Below are 27,885 nucleotides of genomic sequence, written 5' to 3'. Positions count from 1 at the left end.
GACAGGCTCCGGAGCGCGCCACCCACGGGCCGATGGCAGCATGGGCGACGTCCAAAACCGTCGAGGCGAGCAACCCATCCTCACTCCCAGGTCGGCCTATGTTGACGTTATGTCAAGTTCCCTGTCGGCTTTTTCCAACGCAAGGGGGGGGGCCTTAGCGTCCATTTTCAACGCAAGGGGGGGGCCCTTAGCGTCCATTTTTCAGCTTTCCGGGATGTCCATATGCTTCTATGGACGCTCATGGAAGCACGGCGTTCGTTTGTGTCGACTGCCCTTAAAGGCAATGTGAGCGTCCATTCTCATTGGATAACGGAGAATTGTACACCCGGAAGTAAGTATTCCCCTTACTGTCGATTGATTTTACAGTGATATCTGCACTACTCATCGACTAAAAAACACCAGATTATCCTTGTTAATTACACAACATTGATTGGTTTAAATTGTGTGCAATGCTTTTGTATTTTTCCCCTTCGATTCGGAGAAACAAATGTTTTTTCGGAGTAAAGGATGGCAGAAGACACTACACTACCCAGAATCCCCAGCTATCGTTTGGACTACACCATGTGCTCTGTTTGACAAACCCCGTGATAGTCCTCAAGCTCTGTGATTGGAGAGTGTGCTCTGAGGGTTACGCCGAGCCTCGAACAGCACTTGAAATGGGATGGAACCATGCACGGCAGACTGTCCAAAACTGGATTTGAACGGGTCCACCGCGTCCCCCCTCCCCCACCCTGTCTCCAGAACTACAAATGCTGGCTATTCTGTTTCGCAACATGTTCTGTATCTATGGCACGTCTCTACTGGGAGTTGTAGTTTAAAAAGACGTTTTCGTATTTCCCATAATAAGAAGTTGCCAGTATTAAACTGTGTACATCCCTGGAGGTTTAGGGGATAGGAAACACTCACATTTAAAACATATAATTAATAAATGGGTGAAAATTGCTTGTGCCCATAATGGGCAGCATTAATATATATATACACACACACATGCCAGCTAAGGTCAGAAGAGCTTTATTTAACAGCTGGTCTTATGTTTGTGACCCCTGTTGTTAATTGATAACATTACATTACATTAATTGATAAGCCTGAAACATGCACTTGTTAAGGTTCAGAGGCACATTTTACAAATATGGCAGTATAGCCATCGATCAGCTTAAGATAAGATATACTTTATTGATCTCAAGTTGGAACATTTGCGTTACATCAGCATGTGTAACAGTTAAATATGCAGTGGTGTTTATTTGTAAATCATTTAGTATAATCACACAAATTCTGTGTTTTATATTCAACAATTCTGTGTTCTTTATTTATTGATTGTTCAATACCTGACAAGGTCGGAGATGAAATATCTACATACATCTTATAAGAGTATAATACATTATGTATAATATCAGTTAAAATAAGTGCTTCAACATAGTTAACATTGCTGGAGGTACGCACAAATATTGATAGATGTCTTGTAATGCACTATTGAGGAACCTGCGACCCAAGTTTTTCATTCAATGCATAACTACACCATAGTTGTGTAGGCCTATATGATATGTCAATAAACCTTAGAAAATCTTGAAAGGGATGTGCAAAATAGTCATTATATACAGTCTTTAATTAACTATTAGTAGAGAATAACGAGTAATTAATATACTTTATAGGGATCCTATTAATATCTAATAATAAAAATAATGAAATTCAATAACGTGCTTTAACCACTAGGTGTCCCTTTATATCAGGTGTGCACCTTTATGGTGTAAATACAGCCTATCTACCAATTGGATCAAATATAAAAGTCAGCCGAATTAGTGTTGATACTGCAAGGAGACGTATTGTGTGAAAAGAAATGTAAGATGTTGTTTAATGGCTGATATATTTATGATCCACGTCACGTTTTCAGTTCCTCATGTTTGTCTAGAAGTCTTCTCATCAGGGCTATATAAATACAGAACTACGGCAGATATGTAATATTTAATGCAGCCGAACCGTGTATTACAATGCCGTTATGTGATGACTTCCAAAGAGAAAAGCAAGCACACTCGGAATAAAGTATTATTGTATTTTTTTTAAATGTTTTCGGTCTGTTTCCGTTATTTGTTAATGACGATGTGCTGTGAGATGTGAGACTGGAATTGCACAGGGGAAAATAACGTAGGCTATCTTTAGATGCGGATTTTGTTAAACTAATATGTTTTCGCTGTGGACCAACACTATACATTGACGGGGAAGGGGGTAGCAATAAAGATAACACCATTAAACAGTTACACAACATAACAGAAATAATATCGATAGCAGCGTCCCTAGCAACCACCTTGGTAACAATGAAAACGTTATGGACGCAATTTCCTGAAGTAATCTTCGTAATAACTAGCAAACTAAAGATCATGTACATCCACTGCACACATAATCTGAAATAACAACTCATATTTCTCGCATCAAATGACATCAAAACGCATTTTAATGGCCAAACTAACTTTAAAATAGGCATTTTCCATCGAGAATAAAACGAAGTTCGGCCATGTTTTTTTTTTCTTCAGGGAGACATTTGAAGATCACGTGACGTCAAACAGAGCACATGGTGTAGTCCAAACGATAGCTGGGGATTCTGGGTAGTGTAGTGTCTTCTGCCATCCTTTACTCCGAAAACATATTTGTTTCTCCGAATCAAAGGGGAAAAATACAAAAGCATTGCACACAATTTAAACCAATCAATGTTGTGTAATTAACAAGGATAATCTGGTGTTTTTTAGTCGATGAGTAGTGCAGATATCACTGTAAAATCAATCGACAGTAAGGGGAATACTTACTTCCGGGTGTACAATTCTCCGTTATCCAATGAGAATGGACGCTCACATTGCCTTTAAGGGCAGCCGACACAAACGAATGCCGTGCTTCCATGAGCGTCCATAGAAGCATATGGACATCCCGGAAAGCTGAAAATGGACGCTAAGGCCCCCCCCCCCTTGCGTTGAAAATGGACGCTAAGGCCCCCCCCCCCTTGCGTTGGAAAAAGCCGACAGGGGACTTGACATAACGTCAACATAGGCCGACCTGGGAGTGAGGATGTGTTGAGGCGAGACGGGGTCCAGGAGTGCACCACCCAGGCGTCGATGAAAACGTGAGTGGCGTCTGGAACCGCCGTGGAGGTGGTGAAAAATGTGAGAGTGTCCACATGAGGTCAACCGGCTGGTCGAACCTCCTCTCCGGCACCAGAAAAAAAGCTCAAAAAGGATCGATAGCCGTTAGCAGCTAGCTGGCAGCCACCGGTATCTGCTAGCCGTAGTTAGCCAACGTGGTTAGCTGCTAGTTGTCGTTAGCTAGCGCAGCTGGGACGTGCAGCCGCACGCCCCGAAGAAACAACCCCACGAGGTAGCAATCGGGTTCATCCCTACCCAGCAGGTCGTGCATCGTCCCCCCTGTAGTCGGAAGGCAGATGCGGGAATGGCGAGCAACATCCTCAGCCATTCCACGAGGCGCGCACCGAGCCTCCGTCCACGTGCCTGTAGCAGCTACGGTCGACTCCAAAAAATCCCCGGCATTTCGAGAAAGAAACCTGGGTTTCCTTTGCCGTGTTCGGGTCCGTCTCGGAAACTTCCCAAGACGCTGTCGGGGTCACCAATGTAGTGCCGAGAGATAGGGAGTCGGAGGCGGTGCAATGGAGGTACAAAGCTTGCTTTAATGAGCAGCAGAAATGTAGATGTTGTTGGGTCGCAGCCCGGGACGACAAGAGAAAGAGCCAGGAGGGCACACAACATATAAAGGTAACCACATATATGTCCGTGTGGAAACAATACCCCCAACTCTAGTTCCATGTGTGGATTATGTAACCCAGTGTATTAAAGGTGGTCACCACAACGTGTTCATTTGAGAACAGCTGTTACATACCTGGGTGAAGGTTACAGTTCATTTAAATGAAAGATACAACGTTACTCCACACTCATGGTTCAGTCCACCTTAAGAAATAAGACCGACCTCGGAAGCAGTTGTTTTAAAAAAAACTTTATTGACACGAGTACACTTTTTTATAGAATATAACTAAACCACAGAAATGACTCCGGAAAAGCTGCAGATAGAGCCATAAGAAATGAATGCAACTGATTTCATCCGCGCGGTTTGGCTTTATGAAGCAGGCACGCAAACGGTTACGTCATGACGCAAACGATGACGCAATGACGCATTACCAGTCGGACTCTGGGCGGTGTGAAAAGAGCCAGAGCTAAACCGAAGAACTGGTTCTGAACCTGAAAAGCTCTAGCACGGAGCTTGAACCGGAGTTGCGTTGGTGTGAATGAGGTGCTGCATGTTGAAGTGTCCTTAGGCAAGATTCTTAACCCTACATTTCCCCTGAAGGCGGAGGCCCAATTTCAATCACAAGTAGTTACAACTACACCCTTGCACTCTGGGGAATTTCAGGAATATCAGTAATGTTACCTCCTGGCAGCGACATACGTCCAAATATTTCAGATTTCCATCACTTACTCCAGTTCTACACGAGTGGCAGAAATGAATACATGTTCCTCAAACTGTGACTCAGGTGTCATAATGAAAACAGTAACAGAGAACTGCCGCTCTGAAAACTTTTCATACAATTCCAAATAAATAAAAAAAATGTCAAAGCATTTTCTCAAAGTCTGAAAACAGGCATGTTGTGGTGACTTTTGAATGTGTCGAAGCTGAATTTCTATGTTATTACCATTTGGCTGCAGGAGGAAATGAGTATCTTGTTCTCCCAGGGGAAGTGATGTCGGAGGAATGGTTGTGTGCTTGTTGCTGCTAGCATGAGGAAGGTCTGCAGACAGTGATTGATCGCCTCAATCGACCCATTGCAGACAATCTCCATCAGGTCCTACGTGAGGAGACTGCGCTCGGCCCTGTGGAGGGGGGGCTCTCCATCGCTGTTGCCTGCCTCTGTCACGGTCGTGCATACACTCATCAGGTGAGAAGCAGACACAATGTTAACCTAATCTCCATGAAACTGGACCTGCATCCCCTGAAGGAGACCTTGAGATGTGGTTGAAAGCACAGGAAAAAAAGAAGTTTGAATAAATCCATCAGACAATCTTTACTTTAAAGGTCCCCTATTATACTGTCTCTGAAGTGTTTGGCTCCAAATACCAAACAGATCATTTCAGCATCCCATAATCCCCTCTGTTCCAGCCCTTTTTCAAAAGTGCTGATTCTCTGTCTGTTACTTTAGATGAAAATAAGGAGCCACTCCCCACGCCCCCTCTACATGTTGATGTAGAAAAGACATGAACAAGTGGATTTTGCACAATAGGTGACCTTTAAGGTAATACTAGCTCTGATGGCGATGGTAAATGACCTTGAGTAAATATTATTTTATACAATATCAAACCAAAACATCTAAAATGGTCTTCAGGAAGCGTTTTAAATTCAGGTTATAAGGATAGGATTAGGGAGGATGACCCACATAATCTGTTAATCAACAATTTACAAGAGAGGACACTTGTGGGAACTTTTGACATAGGCTGTCGTTTTGGCATTTAATCTGCTGCAGCATTGACACCATGATGTGCTTTTTACCACTGTCCCAAAAGTTTATACGACACAGTTTGAACTAATAGACATTATTAAAGTGGTTTATTCTTAAATATTGTTGTACTGTGAGATCAATTTAAAACCTTCTGAAAGGATAGAGGCCAAAAAAGATGACCACTAGGTGTCAGCATAGAACCATGATTCACCATAAAACCAAACTTAAGAGAACCAGACGATAAGATGGATGGACACTTTGTTAATAGTGGTTAGTTTGTAAACGTTCTACAAACATTATTTGGTTGGCTATTATAAGCCTCTATAAACACATAGTTAATCATTTGTTAATGGTTGATAGTTGGTCTCTGGCCCTATGTAATGTTTATAAATGTTATATTATCTAAAAGGTTTGCAAAACCATCAACATATATTTTAGTTGCACACAATATAGCATCAAAAGCAGTATTGATTTACTATTAACACAAGGGTATTAATGATCAGTTTACCATTTTGGAATGATGGGTTTTATAGTGTTACAAGCCTCCTTTAAAAAAAAAAAGTAAATGTCGTAAAAACTGCGTGGAGACTTAATTCTCTCACTTCTTTTCATGTCTCCTTTCTAAATGGACTCACAGATATTACATTACATTACATTGCATTTAGCTGACGCTTTTATCCAAAGCGACTTACAATAAGTGCGTTCGACCAACAAAATACAAACTTGAAGAAAACAGAATCATATAAGTACATCAGGCTTCATAGAGCAAAAACATTTCAAGTGCTACTCAACTGGCTTTAGATAAGCCAGCCCATAAGTGCTTTGTTAATAGTTCTCGCTCGAAGTGGAGTCGAAAGAGATGAGTTTTCAGTCTGCGCCGGAAGGTTTGTAAGCGTTCTGCTGTCCTGATATCGAGTCGCCCTGTAACTGCCTGTATGTCTTCCTCTTTTGGCAAAAAAAAAAAACTACATTTGAATTATAGTCCTTCAAAGGATGAGGAGTGTGATTTACAATAACTTTTTGGCCATGCCAGCAGCTTTGCTTTTGGCCGATTGGTGAGTCCTCCACCTAAATGAAGACTAAACAACACTTATATTGATTGCCATAACATTTGGTTTGGACATTGATGGATCCCTCAGGATAAAAATGTAATAAAATGAGTGATTCTCTGACATTTCATCTAGCACCAATCATCAGGACAAAACTTTAATTTCTTCAAAAACATTGCCACTGTGATAGCGTGCTTTTGTTACTATTTAGTATAAAAAAACATCATGGAACTATTTCCTAATTCCTGGTTAACACACATCAGGTGCTGGGACTGTCGTGGCTTGTGCCAGAAATATGACCTTATATGTAGGTTTTATTTTTGAAAGGACAAGCTAACTTTGATGTTGTTCTGCTTAACAAACACCGCTGCAGGTGAAGCTACACCCTCAAAAGTGGCATAAAAGCAATAAAACAGAGGACAGAACAACAAATTATAAAAACCCAATAGCAATTTGCTAAACCTTGAAAGAAGTTGTTCCTCTTTTGTTGTCTTTTCTGTTATTCCGTTGTGTTCTGCACTTCAGGGCCACGGTACACCCTGCCCTGCACTGCAAGGCTAACTTCATCCAATCCTCTGAATTTACGGTCTAAAAAGTCAGCTGAAATTCATGCATTCAATTTTAAATTGAATTAATGAGCAGCTCCACTAAAACTTTTAATAGCCTGAGCGATAAGATAAATGGTGTCGTGAGACCGTCATTAAAGAGAAATGAAGGGACGGCAGACTCTAGGGAGCCGATAAACTGGGTGCTCCACTCTCCTGCTCTCATTTCATCTGGAGGGAGGTCAGCCCACCGTCCCCTCAGCGTCAAACAACCCAACAGCAGGACCACAGGTTAAAGATACAACTGTATGAACTGAGAAAATACTCTTTTCAAAAAACTAATCAAAAAGTAGTAGAAATGTTCACTTCTAGTTGTATAGTTTACTTTTAAAGTCTCTTTCACTACGACAAATCATTTTTATATAATTACTTTTATTTATTTGGCAGATGCTTTTGTCCATACATCTAAAGATGATGCCCCAAGTTTGTTGTGGTGGGATATTTCGGTTAGGGTTACATCAAATACAAATGTATGATCATAAGGATACATTAACCTCTCAAAGGGTTCTATATGGCTTCATTTACATATTCATTGCTAGAGGTTCCAATTAAATTATACACATTAAAAGGATCTGTCCAAATGTATGATTTGGTAAGACAACAATTGGCCAAGATAGTACAAATCAGATTGGGATATATTCATCCCAAGGCCTTTTATGGGACATTTGTTCTCAATATGTATTGGTGGCGTTTCTATCCCCCTGTAAATATACGCATTTTCTTGCATTCAACTTTGGGGTTATTTTGCTCTGTTTACAATGATCGTTCTCACTGTCAGCTCTACCAGGAAATATCTAGATAATTTCATTAGTGAAAATAGGAAGTGTATAGAACTGGGAACCTTATGTCTTGTATTTTTTTGTGGCTTTGCTCATCTACATGCTACTCATTTTTGGTAGTTGCGTGCTACTGTATATGCTAACATGCTAATAGGGACCCTAAACGTTCTTACAGCTCATTGGCTGACTTGACAAAGCTTTTCCAGAGACACAAAAACGGTTTTTATTGGCTCTTTGTTGAGTAAACTGACGCTGACACATGAACATAGTGGCCCTTTATCTCAGAAAGGTGGTAAACTGTTGTGTGTTCCTGAAAGTATAGACACACACTGTCTACTCTGTGTGTGACAGTGAGTGTTCCTTTGGGTTCACAAAGCTAAAACAACACGTTTGAAGAGGGAAATGATGAAACACGGTAACAGCAACGTTTGACTCTTTACTTTTTATTCAGGGAGCAGCATCAGTCAGCACTGTCCTACTTTAAACAATGCAGTTCCTCCCAGCCCTGCAAAGCCACACACACACACACACCACACACACACACACACACACACACACACACACACACACACACACACACACACACACACACACACACACACACACACACACACACACACACACACACAGAGGACTGCACAGAGACAGACGGAGAGAAAAACAGGCCTCTAGTTTAACGATGGTACAATCTTAAAAATAAGGAAATGTCTCCGACAAATATGTGTGTTTCTCAAGTATTGTATTAAACGTACTACAATTTCCCAGCAGCTGGAATAAACAACCAATTGCCTTAACCTGTAGTAAAATAGAAAATAAAATTCCAACTCAAAGTCCACTTTTTCCATCACAACACACATTATGTTGTCGACATGCAAGCTCCTGCTGAGAATAAGAGCTTATTCTAGACCTTGGAAATAGCACTTTGACAAAACAATCGTTAAAATCCACAGGGTAATCCTCATAGTTCCTTTGTATTACATCATCTGTGTGATTTTCTTCTTTTATTGAATTTATGTATCGAGCCTGAGATGGTGGCAGGAGATGCGTGACTGAAGTGAATACCTTTTTGAGACGCATATAGTCCTTTTTTGAAAAGGTGTAAATAGTAAATACTCTACTGTCCGTCTACGTTCATTACTTATTTATTTACTCTCAGTGAGAATGGCAGCTGAGGTCACATTTAAATGATCAGTTTTCCTCCAATCACATGAAAGTGAAAGGAAGGAACCAGCTCCAGCGATGTCTACACACATGGTTATAGACAGTGACCTGTTGCAGTGGTTATCTGATCCCTGATCAGTTTAACTAAATAATGATCTGTGTGGTAAAGTGTGAGAGAGCCCGTACAGGGTATACAACGTAACTCTTGATCGTTGTCCATAAATGCAATTCATTAAGGAGTTAGTGTTTAATAATGACTAATATGTTTGGTGTAACTAAACTTCAGACGTTTCTCTTCTTCTTCTGGTGTTTCAATAGAGCTTCATGTGTATTAGCACCAGACCCAGCGCCGTGGGAGGGACATGACATTCCTGCCCTCCCCCAATAAACACGTTTTTTATTATTTATAAAAATAATTAAAATGTATCTAATTATAAATAAATTGTGAACTTTAATGCTACGATGTATGTGATGTCAGATAGTAATATAAGAGTAATAAATGAAAAACAGGTATGAAATTCTATGACAGTAAAACAAGAATACAATTTAAAAGGGGAGTGATTTGTAAAATATTCATAAAGAAAAAGTAAATCTGTTTACAGTTCTGTTTCATATGGGTGTTGAGAGATGTATCCATTTTGCTCTCAAAGTGCACCAGATTGATGCTTTTAACTTCAATATAAAAAACAAATCTTCCCGGGAGAGCATGCCCCCGGACCCCCCTAGAGGAGGTTAGGTCCGCCCCCCACTTAAAAGAAAGTAGCACTTTACTCCAGCTTACACCTATATGCCGTGAGCTGATTATCGAGCCTTCATTGTAACAGTTGCAGGTGTGCTCTGTGTGTGTGCGTGTGGGGAGTGTTGCAGTAGAACATTCCACTGTAGCCCATAGCTACATTAATGGGAAACCCTACATGTTTGAGCACCCTCTATGAAACGTCAAGCTACCCCACAGCACCCCCAAAAGAAAATCTCTGGCGTCGACACTGGCCGCGGCACATGGCGGTTTTGTGTGCCCTCCCATGAAAATCATATGCCCTCTCTGTACATTTGTTCTGGCGCCGGGTCTGATTAGCACCACCCTGTGGATTGGAGTAAACAGTTCTGATTTAAATGTATCTTGGAAAACCGGGACATATTGCAACCGTTTTGTGATTTTCAATCCCTTTTTAACCTCCATATCATTATATTTAATATCACTGATATTAACCTAGTTTACATTCTTTGAGGTCATATTTCTCGATTATCTGTAGTCTATTCAAACTTTAGTTTCAATTGACCTTATCATATAGTAACATGCGTCTTAATGCATGTACCCAAGACCAGTGTTATGATATGTTTATCATATATAATGAGTATAATGCTACAGTGAATGTCTGTCTTCATTATCTGGGAGAGATATGATTTTCTTGGTTGTAACAGCTGAACAGAATATCCACAACAAATCAGGATCACCACACCTAGCCTGATGGTGTGTGACAACACACACCACTGCAGCGTTACTGGGCGCCACGATAATGTCGTCAAACTAGAGGCCAGAGTGAGAAAGAAAGAGTGAGAGAAAAATAGCTTTTTTTCAGTTTTCAAATTTCCTTTCAGATCAGGAGACAATAACGCCTCCTGCTCCACCCGTCAGGACTGTAAACACACTGATAAATAACACTGATGGTTGGAAAGAAAAGTAAAAAATGAATACTGTGTGTGTTGGGGAGTCACAAACGGACAGGCCTTCCAGCAGGTGTTTGTGCAGACCGCACCGACATCCATTTAAAATCCACAAATAAAAAAGAAACCCACGCCGACCGGCTGCTGTCAGATTGTGTATCGTAAATGAACACGGGGAAACATTCTGTAGCAACTCGCTGATGTGGAGACACCCTGAATATCAACCTCCAGCTCTGCACTTAACTTCCGTTGTCATACGAGGAGAAGGATTTATTCTGATATGCATCAGCTAGGAAACAAATTAAGCAGCGGCTGGCTGCTCGCCTCGATATCGGAGTGTGTGTCACTCGTCACAATGAGATTTTCAAAATCTATGTGGACACGGAAACGCTTTGTCTTATCTCGCCGCCTGGTGACGATTTGCATTTGAGTCGGGGGTTTGCTGTCAGTCAGACAGCTGCTGCTTTTTGTTGGCACTTGAAAGGCGTGCGCACAGATTGTAAGCCCACAATGCTTCACTTCATCATCTCTCCTTAAGCTTTTCGCTAAGCACTCTCCTGCAGAAACATCTACCTGCATGGTACACACACTCACATTTGCACACACGCTTACATAATGTTACACACAGCCAACAACTCTGTCACTGGCCTTACAAATATGACAAGGCATCGAATGTTCCTGTCTGTCAGATTTAAGGGCCATGGCTCACACAGTCGGACCCCCGTCATCTCCATCCTGGCAGAAGTGAATCCCCTCCTTCCATCCACAGGACAAAGAGAGAACATAAAGACCCATGCAGTCCCACACTGAGGGTCAAACATTCGAACAAAGTCTGAGGGAAGTCTCAAAGTAACCCACCCCCCCCCAGCCCATGTGTCAATAGTTCAGGCCCGGGGGGGTGAGGGTCTGCAGTGGTGGCTAGCTGTTGTTCTCAGCCGTCATGTATTTGAGGGCAGCGAAGCCGTAGCGCCGTGACATGTTCTGCTGGAACTCCTCCTTCAGGGTCTTCAGGCAGACCCGGTACTGCTTGTTGGAGCGGAACTTGGTGATGTCGAAGCTGGGCGCGTGAGGCATGTGGATCATGTAGGCGTTGGGCAGAACCACAAACTCATACTCCTGTGAAGAGAGAGAAGAGGAGTTTCAGTGTGGGCGGCTGATCGCTACAAATGTGAAATGTTGTCCAAAAAAAAATCATGTATTTTTCTAACAATTTGTCCTTAACTTCAGTGAGAACGTCATGGGGTTAAGGAAAGACGTGAAGGAGAATTCATCTTTATTTAGGAAAAGACACTTGGACTTGTCATTATATGCGCCATGATGTGCGTCCGCTTTGGAAAAACTACATTTTTCCGTAGATGGACTACAGGAGCAGATCAAAAATATTTTGCCCTGTGTGTTCTAATCATGTTGCCATAAAAATGTGGATAAATTAAATGACTTTTTTCTTGATTACCAAGGTTTAAATTCCAATTAGAAAAAGGAAAATGAAAACTAAACACCACCCAACATCGTGAAATGTTGACTTTCTTAGTGGTTCACCTTTTGGTTTAACATAGTGTTGAAAGTAATAACTTCCATGATTCACATCTGTCGCTCACGGTCGGTTTCACGGAAAATGATGCGGGCGTGAGGAATGGTACGACGATATCCATGTATGAACCACAGAACTGATTTCTTATTTTAAGATATTTTAACTAATACTTTAATTAATTTATAAAGCATTGAGACAATCTGAGACATTAATCAGACAGAAAGTGAGCGTTGGGTCTCGTACCTGTGCGTCCAGCTCCATGATGTGAGCCACCTTGTTCCAGCCGAAGCCGACGAAGCGGCGGTCGTACTCCGGGCTGTCCCTCCTCACCATGACGTACGGCTCAAAGTCCGACTCCCACTGCACTCTGTAGGGCGTGGTGGCTGTCCGCCATTTGGCAAAGTTGGTTGGTGCGTGGCCTTTAGTCCACACATGGTACCTGGAGGAGGAGGAGGAAAGAAAAACTAAGTTCGAGGGAGTGTCAAATATGCTTTCAGAGAAGAAGTAAGATGTATAGTTGTTTTTGTCTCTTTTTATTATATGTTTTAATTAGGGCTGTCAGTCGATTAAAATATTTAATCGCATGATTGTCCATAGTTAATCGCAAATTAATCGCACATTTTTTATCTGTTCTAAATATACCTTAGAGGAATATTTTTCAAGTTTTTAATACTCTTATCAACATATGAGTGGACAAATATGCTTTATGCTAATGTTTATTATCATTTGAACAATGACAAATATTCTCATGAATATTAAACACAACAACCTCTGCATTACAAATATTCGCCTCAATTCAACCTGGAACCTCTCTCATTCAATAATACAATACAAAGTGTGTGTGTGTGTGTGTGTGTGTGTTCGTTGGAGCTATGTGCAAGGCATATGCTCGAACGGGAGCTGCCTGGATGCTGCAATCATGTTACGCGCACTATCCGTGCTGAGTGTGCTGACTTTTCGTACAATGTCCCACTGTCTGGCTTCCTGCATAAAGTCAAGTGCTCGGCGCAGTTGTGGCGAAATGTCGCTCCTCTGTTTTCATTTCAACAGCTCCTTATATCCGTTAGCGCAGCTAGCTAGCACCAGATGCTAACAACAACAACACACGTAAGGTCTCTCTCTCGCTCGCTCGGGCCACACATACACACACCCTCCCGGTCCTCCAGATGGCCAGTCGGTGCCTGCCGGTGAGCGTGGAAGTGTGGTCTGCCACAAGCGGGCGGCAGGAGCGGGGCTGTCAGCATCAGCTTGTAGATGGTATTTTAAACTCGATGCGCTCTGAAACTACGGGGCGGCCGAGGAAAAAAATACACATGCGTTAATCGCGTTAAAATAATTAGTGGCGTTCATTTTTTTTTTGCGTTAACGCGTTAACTTGACAGCCCTAGTTTTAATACTTTGATGTCACTATTGAATTTATTGATCTTGTGTTTTCAATAAAGTTGTGAATTTTACCATTATTTAGGTGGAGGCAAGTGGGTTTTCTGCCTCTTCTTGCTCTGTATATCATCTGTTATCTGTTAGGTTTGTGTATTTCAATAAATAAAAACAACAAACTATCAAATAGATAGATAGTTATTAATAAATTAGGTGGCATTTTGATATTGAAACTCAATCATAGAAGGTTTGAAAAGTCTGGATGTTTTTTTACAGAGTTTGTCTACCTAACACTGTAGACTTAATGCAAAGTCTTTGTGGCATCAGGACACTTTTTTCTTCACTAACTAGATAAAATAATAACATATATTTACAGACTATTCTAGGAGCAGAGTAAGTGTGACTGAATGGACTGCACACAGTGGGAACACATAATTACCCTCTTCCTTCCCTTACCAACATATTGTGCCTGTTACTGTAATGATGACAGCTGTTTTTAATTGAGATGTATAGTTAGAGCAAAGCGCTGATGAAGCAGAAAATGGAGCCCCTCCCCTCTCACATTTAAACACCAGCCGGGAGAGTTTCCAGTGGCTTTAATGTTACAAATGGCCCTTTGTCCCTGGTAATGAGTGTATTGATACTGATGTCTTTGCTGACCACTGTTCTCCTGTCCTCTCTGAATCCAACCTGCAGACAGCCGGACCCCCTTCTCTCGCCAGACCCCCTCAGTTATATATCCAGATCCTGATTCAGTCTCAAATGACACAGCAAATTATCTACGGGTGCATTTGTTCATCCAATCTTCACGAAATGCACGATGAGCGTTGTTCGAAGAAAGAGGGCGGTTTATTTCTGCATTGAATTCAATCTTCTTTATATGTATAATATTAAAAAGTAGAGCCTTTTGCTTATCATTAGGGATGATATCGTAGGAGATGATTAGGTATGCTGAAGCTAAGCTAGGAATTTAAGAAAATGTAAGCTAGCTGGTTGTTCAGAGAAACAGAGCGTTCTACTCCTATATGAATGAACAAAGAAAAACTATACTATCTATATGTAGGATACAAATTGTAGTGCTTCTTGCTGATCATTGAGTAGGACGATTTCAAAGATAATTATGATGTGACGTAATAGCCTGTTAGTCACCAGTACTAGGCTAAAGCTAACGCTAGGAGTTAAAGAAAATGTATTTTGCAAGCGCTATATTCCAGCAGCGTTCCGAACTCAAAAACCCTCAGTGACTATTGACAAACACGCAGTGCATGTTCATTGAACTTTTTTTAATGTTGTATATCACCACAAAATAAATGAGTACGAGCTGTTTACCTGAAGGTGAAGAGAGTGCCCATGTCCAGCTGAGAGAGCAGCTCAGCCTTGGACTTTGGGTAAGACAGACGATATCGCAGCGTCTCAAAGGCGGGAACCACCAGAGCTTTCTTGGCGTTGGCCATGTCAAGCTGCACTACTGACTTCCTTTAAATACAAAGTGAGAATACAGGATTACATACATTTGCAACATCTAACAAAATGGGATAAAAATTGCGTTTCTTGGTCTGAAGAAACATCAAGCCAAGTGTAAGGGTCACTAGCGGTTTCAGTTTGGCTCCTCTTACCTGAGGTACTCGTACAGGCCGTACATGGGCAGGAAGTCGATATCTGACAGGAACATGTAAGGCGTGTTGACATGCCGCATGGCCACGTTACGCAGCAGGTTGACCGGATAGAACTGTCCCTCCTTGTAGACGATGTGGTACCCCACATTCCCGCGGCTCATCAGCACCTCGGAGCCCTGAGCGTAGCGCAGGAACTGCTGGGCCTCAGCGTCCGACAGGTAGAGGGCCAGGCTGATGGGCCCCTCCCAGTGCTTACAGATGGCCTCCAGCATCTGCAACCTGCAGGGGGCGGGTCACAGAGAGGGTATCAATATCACTACATCACTAAGTAGAGGTATCCTAAATACTTTTTTGCAGTTTATTTCCATTTGAATGTTTTCTCTCGATTAAAAAAACAAAGTAGTTCAGTGCAGTGTTACCAAAAGTACCTGTCCATCGAGAGCTGGGCGACCAGAGTGACGTCGGTGTTGTCGGGGCTGGGCTCGTGCTCGTAGTGGAGGAAGTAGAGGTGCGTTCGGTGGACGGTGAATCGCTCTCGACGAAACTCGTAGCAAGGGTCATCTTCGTCCAGCTCTGACAGAGTCTTCTGAAGCTGCAGGGAGGGAGGAGAGGGTCACTTTAGGGAAAGAAGGTTTACTACTAAAGGTGATCCTAAGTAACGGTATCATTGTACCACAGTGATTATACAGGTTGAGGTCAGACAGATTGTAAATCACTTAACAGTCTTACTAAACGTTGCCAGGTTTAGGGTTCAGAACAATGAAGATAAGATATTTTGTATTGATCCCAAATGGGATTTTTTTCCCGTCACAGCAGCATGTTAAAACAAGGCCTTGCACATAATTTGAAAAATAATAAGGGTAGAAAAATAAACAAACATAAAAATATTAGGGCTGTCAGTCAATTAAAAATATTTAATCGCGATTAATCGCACATTTTTTATCTGTTCTAAATGTACCTTAGAGAAATATTTTTCAAGTTTTTAATACTCTTATCAACATATGAGTGGACAAATATGCTTTATGCTAATGTTTATTATCATTTGAACAATGACAAATATTCTCATGAATATTAAACACAACAACCTCTGAACATTACAAATATTCGCCTCAATTCAACCTGGAACCTCTCTCATACAATAATATAAGGGCATAGATATGTCTCATAATTATTTGTGTGAACATACAAATAATTTGTGTGTAAATATGTGATTTGTAAATGTAAAACAACATCCACAAATGCATTTAAAAGATTTGCAAACTCACAAATACATTTGCAAGTGTAAAACGGATCTGCAAATACGCTAAATATTTTCACAAATAAAAAAAGATCTGTGAATATCTCTTTTTTTATATCACATTTACACCTTTCGATCAGGCATTTGTGAATACATTTTGTATTTGTGGACCAAAAATGCGCTTGCGGATCTCAAATCTCTGTTCACGGATCTCAAATCTCTGTTCGCGGTTCGTCTTTTTACACACACGGAATTTTGAGACATATTTTCCGCCGGTCTCGGCTAAAATCTACTCGTGTCACTCGGTTATTTTCGGAAACCACGTGATGGCCTGCTGATGAAGACATTTCCACATGATTTCAAAGTAAGAGCATGATGGTTTGTTTAATGCTCTGTTTTTGTATTATAATGAACAGCGGAACGTTAGATGCATTCTTCATCACCATCACCATCATCATGTTATAGTGATACAGTTAGTTTGTGTTATTGGTTCAATATAGCATATATCGAGCACTTTCGTTGATGTTGAAGTGCAGGCTATACGCCACTTTCGGGTCCCGGGGGAGCAGCTGGCAGTGAAACAGCCCAGATAAAACTCTTTCTTCATTGTTTGTTGTGTATTCAGTCAAGCGGGTCGAAGTTACAAAGCACTTCACATCTTATTAATCGGCCTAATTTGACCTTACCAGTGCAGTAATAAAGTAATCTGTAGAAAAGCACCGTATTTAGGTCAGGGTGATGGTGATGAAGAATACATCTAACGTTCCGCTGTTCATTATAATACAAAAACAGAGCATTAAACAAACCATCATGCTCTTACTTTGAAATCATGCGGAAATGTCGCCATCAGCGGGCCATCACGTGGTTTCCGAAAATAACCGAGTGACACGAGTAGATTTTATCCGAGACCGGCGGAAAATATGTCTCAAAATTCCGTGTGTGTAAAAAGACGATCCGCGAACAGAGATTTGAGATCCGTGAACAGAGATTTGAGATCCGCAAGCGCATTTTTGGTCCACAAATACAAAATGGATTCACAAATGCCTGATCGAAAGGTCCGATCCGTTTTACACTTGCAAATGTATTTGTGAGTTTGCTAATCTTTTAAATGCATTTGTGGATGTTGTTTTACATTTACAAATCACATATTTACACACAAATTATTTTTATGTTCACACAAATAATTATGAGACATATCTATGCCCATAATAATACAATACAAATGGTGTGCGTGCGTGCGTGTGTGTGTGTGTGTGTGTGTGTGTGTGTGTGTGATGGATCGTTGGAGCTATGTGCAACTCAAGGCATATGCTCGAACGGGAGCTGCCTGGACGCTGCAATCATGTTGCGCACTATCCGTGCTGAGTGTGCTGACTTTTCGTACAATGCCCCACTGTCTGGCTTCCTGCATAAAGTCAAGTGCTCGGCGCAGTTGTGGCGAAATGTCGCTCCTCTGTTTTCATTTAAACAGCTCCATATCCGTTAGCGCAGCTAGCTAGCACCAGATGCTAACAACAACAATGCACGTAAGGTCTCTCTCTCGCTCGCTCGGGCCACACATACACACACCCTCCCGGTCCTCCCAACAGCCAGTCGGTGCCTGCCGGTGAGCGTGGAAGTGTGGTCTGCCACAAGCGGGCGGCAGGAGCGGGGCTGTCAGCATCAGCTTGTAGATGGTATTTTAAACTCGATGCGCTCTGAAACTACGGGGCGGCCGAGGAAAAAAAATACACATGCGTTAATCGCGTTAAAATAAATTAACTTGACAGCCCTAAAAAATATATAATACACAAAATAGAAAATAAAACAGAACTAAACATTTTCAAATATAAACAAGTGGACCATGAAAACAATCTGTCAAATAAACACTATGAAGGGCCAAATTACAGCTAACAAAATGTAAAAGTAGGATATTATTAACACGACAACAAGAGTTCCATCTCAAACATTCCAATGGATATCATGCGATATAATCAAGAGCTCCAGAAAAAGCTACCTAAAGGACATTAAAGTGAGTTTATCTCATCAAATTCTGTTTACAAGGTCAAGTTTTGGTCTCACCTTTGAAGGTTTGAGAACCTTTGTTGTCATGGTTAAAAACTAAAAGCAAAATGACTGTTGGTGGTTAACAACCAAGCGGCAAACTCTGGGAAACAGCCGGGACGCCAATACGGAAGTGCCACACACTGCAGTTCATACATGGGCCGCTAGGGACTGGCTGCAGAAAGGAGCAATTTCCATAGACCCCTATGTTAAAATGCCCAACTTTACAGCAGAAAAAAACATGTTTCTACCCATGGATGCAATAAATATTATTATCGATATAGTTAGATTCCACCTTCATGATTATGAATCTGTGAGTGAATTGTTTTCTAACATGACCCTTTTATTTATATTAGGTCTTGAAGTTTTTGCATAAATTAGGGCGTGGTCACTTTGATGGACACGTACATGCCTCACTGTCAGCTAACAGCAACTTGTCCACTCTGCTAGGCTACAACCATAGGGGCTACAACGTTAGTTAGTCATAGTACTGTACTTGACCCTTTAGCTTTAGCCGTGTTCGTGGTGATTGTGCCTTTTAGGGAATATTGTTACAAATACCAGACAATTACAATGTCTGAATTGAATGTACTAACATAACTTCCAAGAAGTCTAAAATGATAATATTATACATGTTAACCCCGTTCGCAGGTCTTTGTGTGCTTGGTAGCTTAGCTTGTTACTTATTAGCCAGCTAAGGACATAACCCTTTATGCATACATATACATTTTAGTTTATGATTCAGCCTTGGGTAAGACTTTTATAGTCTATGGCTATGACGCCCATAATGCTAAACGGGAGCAAATGTTAATAGGGGACCCGATTATCCCAGTGGTGGCCGCCGGAGCTAACGGAGCCGCAGGGGGTTAGCTCCAGCCGGCGTCCCGGAGCTAGCCCACTGCGGCTCCATTAGGTTCGGGCGGTGGAGTCCGTCTTTTCTCAACGTGTGAATGACAAGCATTAAGAATAACAAAATATAGCTAATTCTCTTACAGATTGTCTCATTTGATTATGAATGTAACGTTTATATAGGGGAACTACACTGTTAGCAATAACTTGGTATGCATGTATTTCATGTTAGCTTAGCTTCTTAGCCTGAGCTAGCTCTGTTTACTTCCAGTTCGGAGGCAGCAGGTCCCGCCTCGGTTCCGCCTCTTTGCCCTTATTTGGAGCGGGCGGGATTAGACTCTGACGTCACAGTCGAGCCGTTAGTGGCCGACTCCGCCTACTAAGGGCTTCACGGCAACTCTGCAGAATCCTATGGGTGACGTTACGGACACTACGTCCATTTATATATACAGTCTATGGTAACAACAAACAGAGCGTGGGCTCCTGTGTCACATGCTTGCTAAACCCATCCATCACGCCCATCCCCCACCGCCCTCCACGGTGTTCATAACAACATCATATTAGTCCAGCCTTTGCCCCTGAGTCATAATGCCACCAGAGGGCTTTGTCAGGTAAATATAACCCTGCATCGTACTTAGGCATTTGAATAAACAACTATTTGCCACTAGTAGAACTTCAGTGTCCATGTCTGCATGTGTACTGAACCTTCGGGGGGGGGGGGGGGGGGTTAGGCTGGAGCTTTAGGATTACATTTTGAGGGCTGTTCTGTGTCCCAGTCTGTCCAGACTCAGGCCTCTAATCCCATATAAATCCATTTAGCAACAAGCTGTTACAATTCATTACAAATAAATGCAGTTCCAATAATGTATCCCTGATTAGCTCTTGTTTGTTTTCTTTGGTCAAATGGACATAGAGGATTGGCAGGAGCCTTCTGCTTCTGTGTGAATACTGTAAAATGGTTGATGAGGCAACACGTCAACCAACGTATGAATGGATGTCAGCATTCAGGTGTTGGTAACTTTCTCAATAATTTAAGTCCAAACAAACAAAAGCAGAGTGGTTGCTAATGGCCTGCCGCTTCCTGTGTGGCCCTGCTTTGAAGGGTGTTATTATTGGACTGGAGTGACGCTGTGGCCCTGAAGGAGCCCGGGCTGCAGTGTGCTGCTGGAGCCAACCCCTCAGTGACTTCATTAGTCTAATCATCACTTTAATGGGATTTAAATCACTGACAAACCTCTGAAAAATTGAGCGAACAAAGTATTTCCTGAGTTAAGGACACATTAGAAGTGTGGGTTGGGGAATTTTTTTTTCTTGCATACCCTGATGGGAAATTATAATTTGATTAAGTGACCGCAGAGCTGCCACTTGAATTATTCTAGGGCTGGTCCCATAGAGGCTGGTCCTGGAAACACTTCTGACCAGAGTGACCTTCAGCAGGTTAGAAGCTAACACGCTGTGGAATAACAGTCTGTACGATAAGACAGAGTCCTGACAGTATGCTGGGTAGTATTATCTCAGTGAGCTCCACATGACCAGGTTTACAACATGTGGTCCAATCAAGTTTACAGTCTAAGTGTTGGAACCTGTTCTGAATGGTTCTGTTCCATGTTTTTGTGTATCATTGTATTCTTGACTTGGAACCAAGCTGTCCTCCCTGCTGGACAACGTGTCTGTGTAAATATGATGTGCATGCCCTTTCTAATACTGTTTTATTTTTTTGTCTCCATCTTGTACAAATGTACATTTCCCCTATGTGGGACGAAATAAAGGTCATATAATCTCATCTGATTCGGATCTGATTTTACTAAATGTGGTTTATAAATGAAGACACTTTTCTTAATTCTCTATTAAAGATATCCATTTTGTTACTATCAGGTATTACACTACATTTCATTTAACGGACTCCATATATATTATCCATAAACTGTGAAGATACACACTCAAATACATCTGCTTCAAAAAGGCCAAAACCTTTGAAAGGGCTGCTGCTTTTGTTTCAAATGAGCTTTTCAAATGTTATGAGTTGAATGTTTTTTGTGTTAGGTCTAAGTGAGGGGAACACGGGTAGACTTATAGCAGATTTAAGCTCATTCCACCGTTCCGTAGAAAACAGCTGTGTTCTTGTTGAGGGGAACCTGGGTCCCACTCACAGTGAGGAAGTACGAGCTGATTGGCCGATGCAGAGCGAATTCCAAATGCTTGAGTGTATGGTTTGTCTTGACTGTAAGAAGATCGGTAGGCAAACACCAGTGTGTGAAGGCAGATTTGGGCAGCCTGGTTGTTAGTGAAGGGACCGGAGGAGCCGTTATATAAAGGATTGTATGTCAACATCATCCCTCATGTAGATATGTTTAAAGTAACCCAACACCAGTTGGAATATGTCAGTGTTGTGTATGTGTTACGGTAGCACCATCTGTTCGGTCCACACCCGCTCTGACTGACACTCTATAGCACTCCACAGAGCCAGCTGTTCTTACAGCACCACCACTGAGGAGCCGAAAGAACAACAGCCAGACAAACTGATTTCACCAGGAGGACAGGTAATTCAATGGACCGTTTGGTAGATCAATAGTATCTGTATCTGTATCAATAAGTATCTGGGACACATCATCACAGATGAAATGGCTGATGATGATGACATGTATAGACAGCGGCGTGTCTTATATATGCAAGCCAACATGTTGGCTAGAAAACTCTCTTGGTGTTCAGATAAGGTTAAGGTGAACCTCTTTAGAGCTTATTGCACTCCTCTCTATACTGCCCCCTTGTGGGTCAAGTATAAGAAGGCAAGCCTCAAGAAGCTCCAGGTTGCATATAATGACTGTTTGCGTATACTGCTTAGAAAACCAAGGTGGTGCAGTGCAAGTGAAATGTTCTGTAACGCACGAGTCAACACGTTCCATGCTCTTTTGAGAAATCGAATGTACAAATTCATCTGTCGATTGAATGTTTCTCATAACTCTGTCATTATGCTGCTGTCAAATCCGTGTTTCAGTGCTGTACGATACCAGTCACCTCTGTGGAAACATTGGTATAACTGCCTTTTTTAATTTATATTTGAGTGTTGTATGTTTTTGTAATAATGGACCAAGAGTCTCTTTAAATAAAAGATGATGAATAGGCAGGTAGACCAATCACTTGATACTCAAGAATCATACACTCTGAGAGAAAGAGGTGGAAGGATGGCCTTGGAAATATAAGCTTTTTAGACAGAAAGACAGAAGCTAGCTTCAGAGAGATTAAGACTTTCAAGTGTATCCACCAGAGGAGAGAGCAAGATCCCGGGTGTGTCTCTTGAGCAGGACCCTCATCTAACTCAGTAAGATGTATACATCTCATCAGGTCTTTGAAATCCGTATTAAAAAAGAGACCAAAGGGGATTCTTACATTTACTGTATGTTAAGATCACCCTAAAACCAAGATTCTATCAAAGCAAGGCGTAAGAAAAGTTAACAGATCAGAGAAATACTCTGAAGTTTAGGAGGTCTGTAGAAGAGAACACAACTTAGAGGGGCCTTTCATTTGTCATGAAACAAAGTGGTTCAAATGAGGAGAAGTTAATTAAAGAGTTTCATTGGAGTGTGGTTCATTTAATATGATCTTAATCTCTGTGAATCACATCAAGCCCACCTCCTCGACTTATTGTTCTATTGTGAAGGACATGTTTTATTTAATGCAACACAGGACCTAACAAAGAATTATCAAAGAAATATCTAATTAGAAAGTATGAAATCAAGTCAGGAAGAAGAAGATCTGACATTTAACAACCCAAACATTACCAAGTTAGAAAGTTCTCCATAATGAAAAGTCCATTATAGTTCTTCTTCTACTCAAGTGTGACACTAACCCTTACATCACTGTCTGCTAGTTCCCCCCCCCCCCCCCCCCCGACTTCATACCTTTATATCAGGCTTTACCCAGAAACACAGAAGCAGTTGCACCTACGTTCTCGCTGTTGTGGTCTGTTTCACTGGGACAGCCAAATAGCTCCCGCCGCAGCAGGTTGCCATCGTACTCCAGAAAGGTGAGGTAGAGATTCCGGAAAAACTCCACGTGCTTGTTCTTTACTCGCAGCTTTTTGGGGGAATTCCAATGGATCACCTGGGCAGAAGAAACACAGACAGAAAAGCAGTGACAAAGGTTTTCTGGGTCCTTTTTTCTTTGTAAAGCACCAACCAGTAAACCAGTTGCATCCCATCAAATCATAAACATCCTGGTTCAAGGATTTAGGGAACTGTCAAGGGAACATTTGGAAAGGAAACATTTTAACCATTCAAACATTGGATAGACTAACTTGCTAAAGTCTGGCATCAAGCTTCTCACTTTTTCTTTGACTTATGACACTTTAAAGATTGTCTCCAAATACAACCATCGAAAAAGAACATGGAAGTGATGAGGTTGCTGTTCGTTGTTACACGAAATCCTGAATCCAAAGAGCACCTTAAACCGCCGATATTTAGATGTTTTGATTTCTACAACAGCAAAACCATGGGTCTGATCCTAACTGTTTTCATACAAAGTAACAATAAAATATTAATACAATAAATATGAGAGCATAGCATCACATCTATCTAATGACAGAGGGGGTCGCATACATATTCAGAATACCTTTATTCATCTTACAGAGGGGCAATTTGCATTTACATTTGTTACAGCAGGTAAAGAGTTAAAGTCAAGACAGCTTAATATCACTCGAGAAGCATGCCAAAGAATATTAAAAGATAAAAGAGTCCTGTACAAACTCTAAAGTCCCCTGAGACAAATGTAACATGTGTGATATTGGGCTATATAAATAAACTTTGATTGATTGATGACATGTGGGTGCTCCAAGGCATTAGTTAATAAGTTCAGCCGGGAAAAAGCAGAACATTGAACAAAAATAACTGCATACCTGCTTTTCTATCAGTTTCCACCGAGTGAAGTAAGAGTATGTATTCCTTTATAGTTTTTGTTATCGGTATTTGACGTAACATAACATTGTCATTTGTTAATTTGGCTGTTCCCTTGCTCTAACTGTGTGTCAATTCTGCTCGGTGAATTTGACAACATCAAGACTCATTAATCCATACTGTTAATATCGACTCATTTGAAAGGAAGTCTAATTTATGCTTGATATTAAACGAGCTGTGACACAGACAAAGCCAATAAAACATCGGCAGGCATTGTGACCCACATCATTGCTGTTGTATCTTTGCTGTGTAATGGAGGCCAATCGAAATGTGGGCAGATGTCAGGGAGACTAATCCCTGCTTCCACTTGGGCACTTATTTTGGGGAAAACTGCTGAGATTGAGCCATTAAGCATAATCAAATATATCTTTGAAACAGTCTGTCACACATGCATCAAACATGCTGCATAACAGGGAATAACAGGCTTTTTACACATCTCCTAGAACGTGAAAAGACATGACGTTTTACAAGGCTAACATAATCCATAATGCTTTTACTCTGCCTCTCAGTGTGCGGTCCGCAGTGTGTGGCTGGCTGGGACTCCTGAATAATGTAGGTCAGGTATTGTGTGTGTGTGTGTGTGTGTGTGACAGAGTGTGAGCATATTGGGGACAGCAGGGGCTCACCTTGAGGTCCGACACGTCTTTGTAGCACTTCTCGGAGCGGGTGTGGTCGGACAGCTGGACGTTCCAGAAGCAGGGCAGCTGGTGCACCAGGAACGGGTTCTGTTTGATCACAGCGTTGAAGATGTCCTATGGACACACACACACACACACACAATTTGATCTTTCACACTTTTACTTCCTTTGTTTATGTACACATTTTTGATTATTTGCACGAATATAAACATATACATTATTTTTTATTTATATTTTATTAAATTAATATTAAAATGGAGCTAATGTCACGAAACCCAATTTCCTCCATGACAAATTATCATTAAGTATTCTGATATATATATATATATATATATATATATATATATATATATATATATATATATATATATATATATATATATATATATATATATATATATATATATATATATATATATATATGTATGCATACATAAAGAAAATATCTGAACATGTCTTTCATACTTTATTATCATTTTTCTATACAAATCTAATATTTTATTATGCTCTTTATTTTTTCCACCTATTTATGAACGGTCCAAATATATGCGCACACAGTTTCCAAAGATAACAGATCATCAATCATTATTTAGTTATGGATAGAGACGTTTTCTTCCTGACTCTTCTCTTTAGTAAGGGTTTTGTACGTCCCCAGATGTTCCAGATGTGCAGGCTTTAATTCCTTAAAGCCTGTGTCATCGTAAAGCTGAATGCTTCAAATTGCTTTGAGCTTACCTTTAGTCCTTTGTTACATTTAGTTAAGACTTTTTTGACTTCGGGACATTCAGATTGACAAGACTAAAGTCTGAGTGACAGATTCCAGCTTGGTAATTACAGACATAAAACTCTCTGAATGCTGTGATAAAGATGGCTGCCAGTCCATTGGAGGAGCTCATACAGCAAAATGCAGATGGAATGCTCAAGCTATTGCAAAAACCCTGTTCATTTTCCAAACTGCATACCCTGCGGGACTATCCTAATGAAGTTTTAATTAAAATCTCATAAACGCACCTCTCATCTAGATGAGCTCTGAATAGCTCCCAGATAATGAAGAGACCCTTCTCCAAGGTCTCAATGTCTTGCCTTAATACTTGTTACACATAGAATTCTGCATAGTTTAAGATAAATATATTTATGACCTACAGGTACTCTCAACTGGGATGGATAAAGTGTACTTTAAAGGGGCCATATTACGCTAATGTTCAGGTTCATATCTGTATTTAGTGTCTCTCCTGTGACATGTTTCCATGCTTTAATGTTCAAAAAGGTCCTTTATTTTTCTCATACCGCCCATGCTAAAGCACCTCTTTTCACCCTCTGTCTCAAATGAGACAGGGGGAACTTTGGGATTTTAGCCTTTGCAGACCATTTACATGCACACAAAAATATATCAACACACTACAGGAAAGGGAAAACCCCTAAAAGCATAACAGGGCCTCTATAAGGAGTCAGTCTGCTTCGAAATGCTTGTCAGATCATTGGATATCTTCTGAAACCTCATGCCCCGCCCACCTTTGAGCCAGAAAGGAAATTGGGGGCTGCATTTTGACCGTTCTTGTGACTTTCAAAAACCAAACAACCACTCCCACTTTTACAAGAAAGATTAGTCAAGTGTGGGGAGGTTGGAAAGTATTGAGGGCTTTGACTTTTAAAAAATGTTCATTCTTCAAACTAATTCCCATCGTCAGTTTTCTAGTGGACAAGTGAGTGTAACATGCTGGAAATATAAGAGTGTGTTTAAAGGTGTACCGTTTTATCCCCTTTTGTTTGATGTGTGGTGCAGCCCGGAGGAGGCTGACAGCATGTTTTACACCATGTTTTCCAGTGCTGGCATACACAACAGGCAGAAGTGGTTTGACCTTTAGACGCAGCTGGATAACAAGCTGTAAGCAGTACTTCATTTGAAGCATTTGAGCACTTTACTGCAGCTCAGTTTAACTTCATGTTCAGGTAGCAGGGGCACGGTCTTAAAGAGGCCGTATAATGCTTTATGGAGTTTATCCTTTCCTGAAGTGTATTATAAAAGGTTTTAGTGCATGTAAATGGTCTGCAAAGGCTAAAATCCCAATGTTATACATATATAACTATATAATATATATCCCCTTTGAATGTTTGGTCAAACTCCCACAACCAGTACAGATGTTTTTGTGATTTGTCCATGTGAAACGGTTCATTTTGAGTTATGTCTAAAGGTATGTGTCTGTGTGTGTTACCTGGTCTGCCAGGGAGGTGGACAGCATGCTCATTAGTTCCCTCTCTGCAGTCAGCCTCCACATCTGCTCCCATCTCAGCTTCCTCAGACGATCCAGCAGAAGCAAAATCACCCCTGAAAAGCGTGCAGAAAGCAATATCTTAAAGAACAGAGAGATCCGTATCTAGCTGCCTGCTAAAGGTGATAACGTCCAATCACAAGGCTCTAAATCTCATCCCTGTGTTTTCTGAGATAAAGCCGCAGATTTAAAACTTAAAGACTGACCGTCATGGAATGGGAAAACAGGTTCATATCCTCCTGGGGACACACAAAGAATTCTAACTTTTTCTTGACTAAAAATCAAAAGCATCTTCTTCTCAGTTCCCTGGCTGATACAATAAATCTTCTGGGCTGGTACAAATAAAATCAAGCAGCCAATTTTAGACGGAGGAAATATGGTGGATGTTTTTTGTGGAGCAGAAAATCGTTCGCACCCTGCTGAGCTCCATCTGTTGCCGTGGCCACGAAGCTGACTGACCACAGCTGAATTGGAGTTTTTTTTTGTCAAATTGCTCTTCTGTGTTGATGTAAAAAATGTCTTTCTTTTTCTGAGAACTGCTGTTAAGTCACAATAACAGGAATTTAACAGTAAGGGCATAGCAGTGAACAAAATGAAGGTGTTCAGGAGGAAATCTACAGAGCGTCGGCAGCAG

At 41.1% G+C, this 27,885-nt stretch overlaps 1 protein-coding gene across 3 annotated transcripts in view; it reads right to left on the bottom strand.

Moving 5' to 3' along the window:
• Positions 1-8,338: 8,338 nt before the first annotated feature.
• Positions 8,339-27,885, bottom strand: part of large1 (LARGE xylosyl- and glucuronyltransferase 1) — a 76,861-nt gene continuing 57,314 nt past the window's right edge. For 2 of the 3 annotated variants that reach the window (XM_034217665.1, XM_034217667.1), the window contains 8 exons: positions 27,195-27,307; positions 24,970-25,095; positions 23,340-23,495; positions 15,685-15,857; positions 15,266-15,544; positions 14,979-15,125; positions 12,516-12,711; positions 8,339-11,857 (listed from right to left, as the gene is read on the bottom strand). In XM_034217665.1, the coding sequence (XP_034073556.1) occupies positions 11,660-11,857; positions 12,516-12,711; positions 14,979-15,125; positions 15,266-15,544; positions 15,685-15,857; positions 23,340-23,495; positions 24,970-25,095; positions 27,195-27,307 (1,388 nt within the window). In that variant the 3' untranslated portion in view covers positions 8,339-11,659. The remainder of the gene's footprint in view (positions 11,858-12,515; positions 12,712-14,978; positions 15,126-15,265; positions 15,545-15,684; positions 15,858-23,339; positions 23,496-24,969; positions 25,096-27,194; positions 27,308-27,885) is intronic. The other variant, XM_034217666.1, reaches the window with a different exon arrangement.

The sequence above is a fragment of the Gymnodraco acuticeps genome, unplaced genomic scaffold (genome assembly GCF_902827175.1).
Source record: "Gymnodraco acuticeps unplaced genomic scaffold, fGymAcu1.1, whole genome shotgun sequence".
Lineage (NCBI taxonomy): Eukaryota > Metazoa > Chordata > Actinopteri > Perciformes > Bathydraconidae > Gymnodraco > Gymnodraco acuticeps.
Note: the sequence above shows the minus strand (reverse complement) of the source record. Positions and strands in the feature narration are given on the sequence as shown.